Source organism: Aspergillus oryzae, chromosome 7 (assembly GCF_000184455.2).
Source record: "Aspergillus oryzae RIB40 DNA, chromosome 7".
Taxonomy (NCBI): Eukaryota; Fungi; Ascomycota; class Eurotiomycetes; order Eurotiales; family Aspergillaceae; genus Aspergillus; species Aspergillus oryzae.
The window spans coordinates 1,260,569-1,272,880 of record NC_036441.1 but is presented as its reverse complement, the minus strand read 5'-3'; the positions used below and the strand labels follow the sequence as shown (position 1 = coordinate 1,272,880).

The 12,312-nt window shown below is 47.8% G+C and overlaps 4 protein-coding genes and 1 non-coding gene across 5 annotated transcripts; 4 read left to right on the top strand and 1 right to left on the bottom strand.

Moving 5' to 3' along the window:
* The first annotated feature begins 2,038 nt into the window (after window positions 1–2,038).
* On the top strand, window positions 2,039–2,135 carry AO090011t00007. The gene has a single exon. It is a non-coding gene; the product is annotated as a tRNA-Ser (tRNA).
* Window positions 2,136–2,822: 687 nt separating this feature from the next.
* Window positions 2,823–3,320, top strand: AO090011000506 (mitochondrial 37S ribosomal protein uS14m; the record flags this gene model as incomplete). The annotated part of the gene is made up of 3 exons (XM_001826081.3): window positions 2,823–2,929; window positions 3,024–3,195; window positions 3,258–3,320. 3 exons carry the CDS (start codon window positions 2,823–2,825, stop codon window positions 3,318–3,320), a joined length of 342 nt encoding a protein of 113 aa, XP_001826133.1.
* A 1,235-nt stretch (window positions 3,321–4,555) lies between these two features.
* On the top strand, window positions 4,556–5,688 carry AO090011000505 (uncharacterized protein; the record flags this gene model as incomplete). Its single annotated transcript, XM_001826080.3, has 3 exons — window positions 4,556–4,562; window positions 4,644–5,240; window positions 5,315–5,688. 3 exons carry the CDS (start codon window positions 4,556–4,558, stop codon window positions 5,686–5,688), a joined length of 978 nt encoding a protein of 325 aa, XP_001826132.3.
* A 2,579-nt stretch (window positions 5,689–8,267) lies between these two features.
* Window positions 8,268–9,831, top strand: AO090011000504 (allantoinase alX; the record flags this gene model as incomplete). Its single annotated transcript, XM_001826079.3, has 2 exons — window positions 8,268–8,765; window positions 8,815–9,831. The coding sequence occupies 2 exons, from the start codon at window positions 8,268–8,270 to the stop codon at window positions 9,829–9,831; spliced, it is 1,515 nt and encodes a 504-aa protein (XP_001826131.1).
* Window positions 9,832–10,290: 459 nt separating this feature from the next.
* On the bottom strand, window positions 10,291–11,278 carry AO090011000503 (TMEM199/VMA12 family protein; the record flags this gene model as incomplete). Its single annotated transcript, XM_001826078.1, has 2 exons — window positions 10,291–10,929; window positions 11,027–11,278. 2 exons carry the CDS (start codon window positions 11,276–11,278, stop codon window positions 10,291–10,293), a joined length of 891 nt encoding a protein of 296 aa, XP_001826130.1.
* Window positions 11,279–12,312: the final 1,034 nt, after the last annotated feature.

The window sequence follows — 12,312 nt, the reverse complement described above, 5'->3', positions numbered from 1 at the left end:
TATAGCCAAGCCTCTGGGCCCCTTCTTCGCTGCCGGTATGCATCGCCATTATTGAAATCCCTCTACGAATACGTCTATTCTATTTGATCTCGACTATGGGATACGTGTTTGGACAAGTGCACAGGGTACTGGATCTCGGATACTGACGGGAGTCTTTCTAGGCGCTGTCATCCTCTACGGCATCAACTCCCTCGGCAACGCCCTCGCCAACAGTGAGTCGCCCCGTTCTTCGAATTCAGGGGACTTTATGCTTCTATAGGAGCTAGATTTTCCCTTCGATGCGAGCAACTCCCGCAATTTCTCAATTATAGCTAACATTGGTTCCCTTCTGCAGCCGGAGAGTTCAAGAACGACCCCCGCAACCCCAACCTCAAGAACAGCAAGCACTAAATTAATCTCTGTTAATCTGAGAATGTCAATTTGACGGGTGAAAGAAGAATACGGAGGGTGGCTGATTATCCGGATTGCTGCTTCGCCCAAATTTCGGTTTGCGGACAGTTATTCTGTACAGGCATATAGACCGTCATGAGATTTTGACGAATTGACAAGTTGTACCACTACTGCTACGGTCGTCTTTCCAGTACATGCTTCATCTGTTTCCTTTGCCTTGAACGATATTCATTCGCGTAATTCGGCTGCGAAGTCATCGCAGTAGCTGACAGTTATCACACGCCCATACTAGCTTTATATAAACTGTCTTTCGCTGCTAAATGCTTCTCAGTACTGCTGGCTTGGTAGCTTCATAAAGTCGCTTGGAGCATGGTGGCTACATTTCATGATCTAGAGCTCAAGTCTGGTGATGCATGATCCAGTCGCAGTGTGGATAATCTGTTCCATTCCTACAGAGCTTCTTTTCTTTAGGATCACTCGATCCACCGGCTTATATCAAATTAAGTTGCATCACAATGACCTACTCAAGGAAGGCTGATCATGCAGTTGCATGAGAATCATGAGTGGTGATAGCACGGTGGTGTTCATTTTGCCGTAATATTTAGGAAGCCCCGGTAAATTTGATGTAAGCCATATAGACTACTATCACCACATCAACTCATGTAAATGATAATCACTTGCACTAGAGTCATGCAGAGCTAGAGCTAGAGCTCCTTATCAAACAGGCCGGACGGATGGGGATTGATAGCCGTTACATGGGTAGTTGAGATATATCGCCTCGGCCTTTCATCTCATCGTTACTATAGTAAGAAGGGTTTACTTAGTCTATTCACCAGCTAACTTTATGCCGGCTTGATAAAATCAATAAGTATAAAGCTATTCAACTCTGTGGAAATCATTCATATAGAGAAAGAAAAGGCATGCAGGCCCCCCGGTTTGCTTGAATAACTGCCTCAGCACGGTGAGGTATCTCCATTATCAGAAGCAGAAGCTGCCATTTAGGAATCCTATGCTACGCCTCTAAAACTACAGATCTTAAGCGAGCACCTGAGCTAATAAGATCTATAGAACCGTGCCTTTCCTAATTATGATCGCTCATCCAATTCCACACAGTTTCAATAAGTAAGAGGTCAGGTGAAAAGGTAGAACAGTATAATATATAGATTCCCTGCGCTTCTAGAGCTTTAATAGTAGATCCATATGACTCCCCATAGCAGTTCAAGAGACATCAATACAAACATTCCACAATCTAGTACAGGGTATGCGGTAGACTTAGAACTATTGGACATCTCACCGGAGGGACCAAGTCTGCCAATAAAAGTGGCCTTGCCCTAGGTGTCTCGGCGAGGAGCAACAAGATGTTGTCAGCGACAGGCTGGCTGTCCATGAATGGGATTAGTGACGGATATGAAAGTCCGAGTCGCCTTGACCACTCGGCCACACTGACACCCATTATTTGTAAAAGCGAGTTTCTAGACGTTTTGCGTAGATAACTGTCTTCACAGTACTCCGTAAAGTTGGCCGCACAGGTTGTCGGCCTCTAAACGATCCATGGCAAATTCCGGATTTTGATCCCACTAGTGAGTCAGTAACCTGAATAGTTTTGTAGTGTGATATACAATTGATGCACTATAATTTCCAATCGTAAGTCAGTGTGGCCGAGTGGTTAAGGCGATTGACTCGAATTCTCATATATTCGTCATCAATTCCATTCGTGGGCACAGGTTCGAATCCTGTCGCTGACGTCCTATCTTCATTTTTTGCCTCTTCCTACAGTAAGAAGTGTAAATCGCGGGCCCGGGAAGGATCCTGATTCCTGGTCGTTGCTTTACTTTTTGGCCATGTTCGAGGGTGTCTTTTCCAATGAGTAATCGATAGTTTGACTTGAATCCAGCAATCATATGTATTTTCTTCACAATTAATCCACAGCGAATATGAATTTGCCCCTACGATTGTATGTGTGTGTAGGTATACGCATGTAGCGGGCGCTTTAGATATCACCATCTCAGTAAGAAGGCTCCGTGCGGCTGATGGGTTAATTTCATATTCGAATCATAATCACTTTATACTGTAATATCTCGCGAGATAAAGGCCCAGAAGATGAGAGATTACTCTCGGGTAGCCGATTCGATTTCCTTATAAACCTCGAAAACGTGAGAATATTATCAAGGGTACGGGAGTATGTACTACCTTCTCATGGAAGGCTTAACTTTCCCGAGAAGTTAACAACGGAGTACTCTCATTAAGCGAAGGCGGTGAGTTACTAACCAATCGGCGGCCTTTTACTACCCAGTATGGTAGATTGAAGACTAATCTGAATGAGGAAAGCGTATCTTCCCGTGACCCCAGAACTCCGATCACAACCGCCATCAAAAGATATCGAGTGCCGACATCCAGACAATCGCAGTTCACCAGCTACAGGAAAATACACCATGTCGCTTTTCAGATCCAAGCGCTTGGACCTTAGCGGGTTTATCAACGCCCGTGTCATTCGTGACCACACCAAACGGAAGGTCTTCGAGCAGCACGAGCCTGAACGGTATGCTAAGTCGGCTTTTTTTGGACCTTTGTCGCATTCCCTTTTGACAAGGATTTGTGGGACCTATATCTAATCAATTGGTTTTATCTTATAGCCAAGCTCTCCGTTACATCATCCGCAACACCTCCCTTCCACAGCGTACCCGTGCCCAGGCTCAGTTGCAGCTTTCCCAGATGCACGCCTACACCCGGCCCACTCAGATCAAGAACCGCTGTGTGGCGGGTGGTATTGCTCGAAGTGTGATTCGCGACTTCAGAATTGCTAGAGTAAGCAACTTCCTCCAAACTCGTTTAATGGAGTGGCAGGCATTGACTGACATCGTGTTTAGTACCAATTCCGTCAACAGGCACTGGCTGGTGAACTACCCGGTGTGAAGAAAGCCAGTTGGTAGTGTGTCCATATACTGCGGATTGTTTTTATTATGTTCATGGCTACTGGGTCAGCCGATTTGCACGAGGGCGTTTAATTCCATACTTTTTTTTTTCTTCGAGAAAGATGTACAATATATCAACTGCCGGGTTTCAATAGACGATATGTGTTGGATTTTCTCCGCTGATTATGACGGCTTTTTCGTTCATATCAAGCGTTCGCTACCGTCTGCTAGGTTTTCCGTACATTGGAACTGGTCGAATCTATCCGTTCTCCAGTAGATCAGCCATCTTGTTTTATCATTCATAAACAAGTGCGATATAAGGCTGGGCACGGACAAACCCAACACCGTCAGGTAACCTACTTTTATTCTAGTATTATAATCATTAGCGAATACACTCGTTCCCCCCCTTTTTTTCTCCCTTCATGTCATAGTCCCGTGGACAAAGATTCATCTTACAGGTGAATATTTGTCTCTTGAGTGTATACCTTCACATTAGCAGTACAAATGCTTTGACTCGACCGCCTTAGCTAAGATCTCGTTTCGATCTGTTCTTGAATGACATCCTTTACTCAATATATCATCACAAATCCACTGCCATGTATTTGAAGTCTAAGGCTTGACTAGCCGTCTTCGTTCTGTCCATCGGTCACCATAATTTTGACTGCGGTGTTCATATTGCAGCTCAAAGATGCTCTTGATAGAGATATCTTAAACCTAAAGAGTATAAGCGACGGTCTAACAAGCCTACAAAGAAGCTATATATCATGAGTGTGTAGTACAAGCCCTGTGATCAGGCGTTCATGCCTAACAATGGATATCCGTTTGCATGAATTTATTCAATCTGTAGTCTGATTCACTGTGTTTCATGCGTTTGCAATACAACAACGACTAATCAACTCTAGCACTTTTACTCTCAGTGAAACAGCCTCTCCTCTCATTCTTCCCCTTTCATCATAGCACTGATCCTGCGCCCTCTTATCTTTTCTTACAATAAAAAGAACAAGAAGCCAGCAAGATGTTTGTCTACCGTCGTGAAGACCTCCCACCCGAGCACGAGTTTCCTGCGGACCTTGAGAAATTAGGGTATGGACTCGAGGCTTCCTTCACAGTAATGACCAAATACTAAACGAAGGATAACAACTAGATACTTCATCAATGAGAAAGACCAGATCAGAAAGATCGCGGATCCTACGCAGGAGTTTCAGTACAAGATCAACAAAAATGCCCGCGTCAATGACATGCAGAGAGAGGCGATGAGTGGTGCGTCCGAATGAGATGACATGCCTATTTCTCCCAAAATATTTTGCAATCTGAGGTGTCTAACACTGGTAAACATTATAGAATGCATCCGCAAAACCTTGGCTTCTCGCCTACGGGAGCTCAACCTTACAATCCTGCGTCTTCCTCTCATTTCTAAGGTGAATGAGGCTCATGTTCCGATCCTGGTGTCATCTAACCTATCCACGGCATCTCATATCATTGTTGTCTTCGGAGAGCCAGTACAGGATCTGGGAATCTGGGCGTATCGAAGCATAGGTGTGGATGGCATCAACGCAGGCTCTGCTGTCTCGTTTGTCAAAGCCGTCCTTCAGTCCGAAACTAATAAAGAGGGAACCAACACTGAGTCCGCCCCCAAGCGCGGCAACACTGCTCTGGTGCTTGCGAACACAGGCCAATTAATTTGGCATTGCGGTGCTCGTCGCCCGATGACCCTGCCGACCTGGCTCGCTTATCCTCGCCCCTCGGCCGTCGATCCTCCCCTGATGATGACCCATAGAAACAAGATCCCTGACAACGGCTGCTGGGAAGATCACATCTCTTGTGTCTTTAATGAAATCCTAGCTGACCGCGGACGCTTGGTGCGCCATGATGCTAAAATCAGCATCGTCGGAATCGCTGAAGGGGGCCAGGGCGCAATTCGCCACTTATCTCTAAACTGTAAGTGCTATTGTATCGTGATCAGAGTGAAACTCCGTCTGAACTACGGCTAACATATGAATCAATTCAAAAAGGGGAGGGTTGGCGTGGATATATATCTGCTGTTGTTCTTACCAACCCTCTCCACTCCACCGACGTTGAACTGGCTGTCAATGATGAGATGTCGGGCTCGTTCCTTGCCTTCATTTCTTCCCGCTGTCGTGCCTATGTTATCTCTGACGCACCAAAGGGTTGTTTGGTCCCGGGCTCCCGTCGGTATGGCTGTAACTGTTACTCATCTGGGGAGATGCAGCATGTGGAGTGTATCATGCCGCGCGCTTGGAAGGATATGCTTGAGTGGCTGAATCGAGCACATGCGGATCCGACCATGTATGAGGCTCAGTTGAAGCTGAAGGAGATGAATGATAGTGATTTGGAGACTCTGAACACGGATGGAAGCAATGAATAAGACTCGTCTGGTCTCTGGCCGCTTTAGGAGCTGGCTTGCCTTTCTGGTTCTAGGCATTTATGCAAGGTTAATGGCTGGTGGGTGATGGGATGGCTAATATGATGAGACTCGAGCTTCAGAAGACGATTAGTAGTCAAGCACTAGGTAGTTATTAAGTAGTTGTTACCCCGGAAAGCAGAGAATGACGTTCAGTTCAAAGGATGCAAAGGATATGCGGTGTCAACATGGGGCTTCTACCTGGTAGCTAACTCTATGCATTGTTGCATTGACAAGGGTCTGATTTAACGTCGATGATTCGTTCCCCAAAGGCCATCTATTAATCCCCTCCCATCACACAAAATACTAATGATTATCATGTTCCCTCGAATCTAGACTCTAACCATTCAACTAACACCCCACCTCACATATACAATCACCGTTAACAACATCAACATCAACAACCATGAGTTGATTTTACCACGATCCTATTTTTTATTCCGGAGGGTAGAGAGGGGGATGCGATGGGGGTTCTGGCGAGGATGATGAATGGCAAATCTTGATTGTGGGCTGCAGTATGATATTGTGTCATGGTCTAGGGAGACAGGAAATTGAGATAGTGTACATGACAGGGTAAACAGGGCTATGTAGGGCTTCTTGCACGTCAGAGGTTACCTGGCGTAACCCAGAGAGGAAAGTCACGGGTGATCGTGACCGGGTGGTTGTATTTCTCTCCCTTGTTTAGCAGATGGAAGAGAGACGTTCAACATATCGCTTCTTGCTGATGATGCTCGTTTTCATGCTCCCCCTCCAATTATCATTGTGTTGTCTACCACATAGAGAGTTGACAAGATGACGCCAGAACAAAGCCTATATAGAAGTCTAAAAAAATGGCTACTACAAGCGAAGCGAAACCGAAACTGATTGGAGAATGTCATGAACGAAGGGTTTATCGGCGATAGGAATTCATTTCTGGACCAGTTAGGTATCGACATCTCTGGGGCTGAATCGGGCATTGATGTCAGATCGAAGGACTAGATTTTAGGTCCTTGGTTCTGTTTTTGCTTCTTTTTCTTGGTGGCACTATAGTCAATCCCTGTCTGGGAGTATACGATCAGAACTTCGATTCGTCCGAAAAGTGGATACTCGAAAGTCAATTGACAGGTCTATTTGCACAACTACACGCCGTCGCGGATCATCTTCGCATCATGCACATCATTCGGATGCTGGTGCTGGGAGGTTCTACACAGTGTATTACTATTTACCTGGAAGCGGCGTTGACACTTGGGTGGCTTGGGTCCGACCACAGGTACGGACTTTCCTCGGTTGGGTGCCCTGAAGCAAAAGAAGGCTTAGCCGGGTGGCGTTCTGTGGCTCGGAAGTATTACAATTCGAATTTACAGGTAAGTCCCCAGTAATTTATGAGTTTTCCCCTGATTTGTGGTCCAGGATCTACCTGGGATCTACCTTAACACAGTCGTGATGAGGAAGTTGGAACGAATACTGGAATACGAACAATAAGAGAGAGACGGTGTGTCCAACGGGGGCCTCCGACCCAACAAAGGGAATGTTTAGCCGAATGGTCGAGTGCTTGGAAACACTCACGCGCATGCGGAGTGCCTGCATTACGATTTTTCGCACTGCGTTGTACATCTCCGAGGACACTGTCCAACTACATGAAACCATCGAGTAAAGGAAATTCCTGAAGGGGAAATGGGGACCAATTTTGATCGAGTAAAGACAGGTACTAAAAGCAATTGCAGGGAGCGAGCCGATGGCGGATGCCGGAGGCGCCCGATGCAAAACCACGGTTGAGGGGGAGCAGTCAGACTGGCGAGGACCCAGGCCAGACAGGATTTTACGAGGTCACCAAGAACACTTCCGAATACCCGAATCAGTAATAGTGAGGGTATCGAGGGTCACATGGATTCTTCTAACTTCCCTTTGTTCACAAATCTCCCTACGATGAGGGAGAACAAGTCGGCTGATAGGTTTATCATGGCTGGGGTGAGAGACCTTTTTGAATACACCGACAGTCAGAAAGCCTTATCGGTATTTCAATCGAGTAAGACGAATCTCTGATACTGTTCCGGTGGCACCGGTGGATCCGCTTGTTTGTAAAGTGGATCCCCTTTTTATACTTTTTTTTCTTCTTCCCTTTTCGATTACTCGATTAGTATTGTTATCGGTCGAGGACAAGACGTGGCCAAAGTTCGGGGACTGAGAAAAAAAGGGCACTAAGAGTTCCCACAGACGAGGGGGATGATGGGAAATAGTTATATAAAACCCTTATCGATACCCCGGATTGCGCTATCGTGCCTGCCCTCCCATATCGCATTTCTTCATTCGTGAGAGTTTTAGTCCTTATCAGTCTGTCTTCAGGACTTCCCAATAAGGATCCCTTGCCTCCCAAACCTGTCTGAAACTGCCTTCTTATCAGTTCATTGAACTCGTCCTTATCTTTTCGTCCACTCACTGTCATCACCCTCTTTGGGCCCCTCCTTGACCTCTTCCTCTCTCCCATTTCCTCCTCTTTCTTTCTTCCTTCTTCTCTCTATCCCCTTATCTCTCTTCTGTCTTCCTATCGATAACCCTCCTTGACCATGGAAACGCAACAAATCCCCTCTATCGCGGTGGTGACGTCGTCTCGAGCCGTCATCTCGGGTCGTCTAACGTCAGCCACAATCGTTATCTCTCGCACCTCTGGAAAGATCACTGCGGTCTTTGACTCCGTCATTCCTGCCTCTGACTTCCCTGAAGGGACTCCCTATACCGACTATTCGCCTTATGTCTTGCTTCCCGGCTTGGTTGATGCCCATGTTCACCTGAACGAGCCCGGCCGCACCGAATGGGAGGGCTTCTATACAGGCACCCAGGCTGCTGCCTTTGGTGGTGTCACCACCGTCATTGACATGCCTCTGAACGCTATCCCGCCCACCACCACCGTGGCAGGTTTCAGGGAGAAGCTGAATGCTGCCCAAGGCAAGTGTTGGGTCGATGTCGGCTTCTATGGCGGCATCATCCCCGGCAACGCTGGCGAACTGAAGGCCCTCGTTAACCAAGGTGTCCGCGGCTTCAAGGGGTTTCTCATTGACAGTGGGGTGAGTATATCAGTGCCCCCTCAGTAAGTTTCCGTGCTTACCGTTTTAGGTTGACGAATTCCCCGCCGTCTCCTCGGAAGACATCCGTAAGGCCATGGCGGAACTTGCCGATGAGCCCACCACCCTCATGTTCCATGCGGAAATGGTGCCCCCCAACACATCCTCCCAGGCAGACCAACCCCAGATCCCCGAAGGCCCCGCGGAAGCATACTCCACTTTCCTGGCATCTCGTCCCTCCGCATATGAGACCTGTGCTGTAGAAGAGATCCTGTCATTGGCCCACCTGGCTCCCAAGCTTGCTTTGCATATTGTCCACCTATCGGCCATGGAGGCTATTCCACTCCTGAAGAAAGCCCGTGCAGACGGAATTTCTATCACTGCAGAGACTTGTTTCCATTATCTATCCCTGGCCGCCGAGGAGATCCGGGACGGTGATACCCGCCACAAGTGCTGCCCACCGATTCGCTCACAGCTTAACCAGGATGCCCTCTGGGCCGAATTGGAACGCCACGCCGAGGATGGTGTCATCAAGACCGTCGTGTCGGACCACTCCCCGTGCACCCCGGATCTGAAGCTCCTTCCTTCCCATATCCCGGGTAGCTGCACCTCCAAGGGCGATGCCGCCATCGAAAAGAACCAAGGCAGCTTCTCCTCCGCCTGGGGCGGTATCTCTTCTGTCGGTCTGGGTCTTCCAATCCTGTGGACGGAGCTCAGCCGCCGGAAGGGTCTCACCTCTGCTCCGGAGGATACCAACACCAAGCGGGCCCTCCAAGACATTGTACGCCTGTGCTGTGCCAACACCGCGGCACAGGTTGGACTTGAGCGCCAGAAAGGTGATCTCGTCCCCGGGTTTGACGCCGACATCTGTGTCTTCGACGACTCTGCCGAATGGGTCGTGGAGCCTAGCACCATGCTCTTCCGGAACAAGTGCTCGCCGTACCAGGGTCGCACCCTGCGCGGCATGGTCCGTGAGACGTGGCTGCGCGGCGAGAAGGTCTTTAGCCGAGACGGCGGCTTCAGCAGGAAGACTCCAACCGGCACATTGCTGTTAGAGAAACGTGTTTGATTCTTTTCATTTGTGCTCCCGTACTTCGATCGAGCTGTTGACCAATGCACAGCTACCCACACATTTCAGACGACAACCACAAACACAAAACATACCTGATGACCATAGATATCCACGCTACTGATGATCACTAATGACCTGACAGCAGCAGACATATATCAGCGCCATAGATTGAGCGATGATGTAGCATTTCTGTTAAGCATTGTTTTCCTTGTTTTATTATAGAGGGCATATGAATACCAATATTAATGATTTGTCAAAAATCTTTCCGTCCAAGATGGTGAACGTAGGTGAAAGCAATTAAATGGAGTAGATCGTTTCACAAAGGTGTATTCTCATTTTGAAGTCGAAAAAAACGTATCATACAAATCAGTCCTTTCAGACCGAGGGGTATCAAGAACATGCAACATGCATCCTGTTCAAGTGTCAACAGAAGACCGGCGGACCGGCGACTTACAATCAATTTCCATCCCCTTCCTTTCCCTTTTCCTCCCACCGCTCCCTCACCCTCCTCCTTAACCCACCATTCGGCCCTCTCCCCCAAATCTCCTCCTTCTCCCCATCCACCCGCTGCATACTCTCACTCTCACCCTCATCCCCTATACCCAAAACCTCCCTCCCAACAACTACCTTCCTCTCCTTAACCCCCCTCTCCTTCTTCCTCGCCCGCTCCACCTTCCCCAGGTAAATCGCATAGATCGCCACCTCAGCAACACCCACCGCAACCGCAGCCCCAAACGACACAAGCACCTTCACAGCCTCAGACACGCCCCCACCCCTCCTCGACCCCCGGTCCAGGTCCCAAACCGACGAAACAGCCTCCGTCAACACCTCCGGCGTCGAAAAACTCGTCAACGCCCAATAAACACTGAACCCGGTAATCACAACCGAAAGAAAAATATTCAGCACAAGCCCGGGGGTAAGAGTGTCTGCGTCCGAATGTGCATCGCCGTCATGGAGTGCCGAAACGGTCGGTGTCGAGGAACTGAAGATCGGTGATGGGCCGTTTGGGGTGTTGGATGAGGTCGTCATTTGGTTGTAGGTGTCTGCTTCGTAGGCGGCTAGGAGACGGGCTTTTAGGGCGAGGTACTCTGGGCTCTGTGTTGTTGTTAGTTAGATATGTTATATCTATATTAGTGGTTGTGGTTGTGGCTTGTGGTATGGTATGTATGGTTTGGAGAAGGTGAAGACGTACGGGTTTGGGTTTTGGTGGCGGAGGCGGGACGTAGACTTTTGTTCCGTGGAGGAGGGAGTTGAGGGTTCGGGCGTCATCGGGGTTGGAGGTGGCATTTTCGGAGCGGAAGTAGCGGGATAGACGGATTAGTTGATCGTGAGTGATGGGACTGTCTAGGGATGGGTTGGAGGGTAGATTGAGGTCTTTGCGATCGGAGGTTGGGATCGCTTCTAGGGCGGAGAGGATCCGGGTTGTTGTTATTAGTTGGACCATTTTTGCTGTGCAATGGTGCGGTTTGTTTTAGGACATTTTAGGGGTGAGCGGTTTGGTTTGAGATTTGTTGGAGGGTTGAGCTGTAGGTGTTGATGGATGTACAGTATTTAAAGATGATGGTGTTGGTATCGAATCACGATATCGACTCCACATGGGATGAATGGGGTTACTGGATTTGGCTTAGTGTTGTCTGGTTGGGGTTTTAGTTTGTCGCGTCAGGAATCAGGATACCTTATGGATGTCCTCCTCCGTTTTCTTAAAGAAGAAACGAATCATGTCTTCTTTCTTCTTTCGAGAGACTTTGTACTTCATAGACTAGTTGTCTTTAGATTGCTTTTTATATGATTGATAATATGTCTATCGCAGCCTCTCACAAACAGGGCATATCATCAGATAGGTCTGATAGCCCTAATTCCTAGAGTTGTGTTGAATTATTGGTTAGTAGCCCTGATGTGAAGTGGTGATGACATCGTATGGATGCGTTCGAATTATTCTGAGATAATATCCTCTGGGAGAGTTTAGCAAGATATTATCCTACCAACAGGCATGGTTTTGAATCTTGCATTGCACTTGCTCCTCTTCCTGATTTGTATAGGCCTTTCTTTACTCTTTTGCTGCTTACTAGGGTTTTCATGAGGCCTTGCGTCGAGCTATGTGATGGACTTGATATCGTTCAAATGTTCGGTATTCACTCGTAATGCTGCTAATGAGTCTAGAAGAAGGTCAGACCAAAGATCGTCTCTCCCCGTCGCTTATTATCTAGGATTTACTTCGGTGCTACGTGCTCGTAGTAGTATATGTGAGCGGCATCCATGATTGCCTTTACTCTGGCAGCCGGCACTTTCTCTTTGCGATCGTACGAGTACAAACCATTAACCTCTTGCTCGATATCGCATCTGCATCTAAATTAGCTATCATGCTTGTCATACCCATATCCTCTGCTGGGACAACGGAGAAACACAGGTACAATCAGGTGATCTGTGGAGAAAGGCACTAAAAAAAAGGTAGAAACGTACAACTGCGTATATACCAAG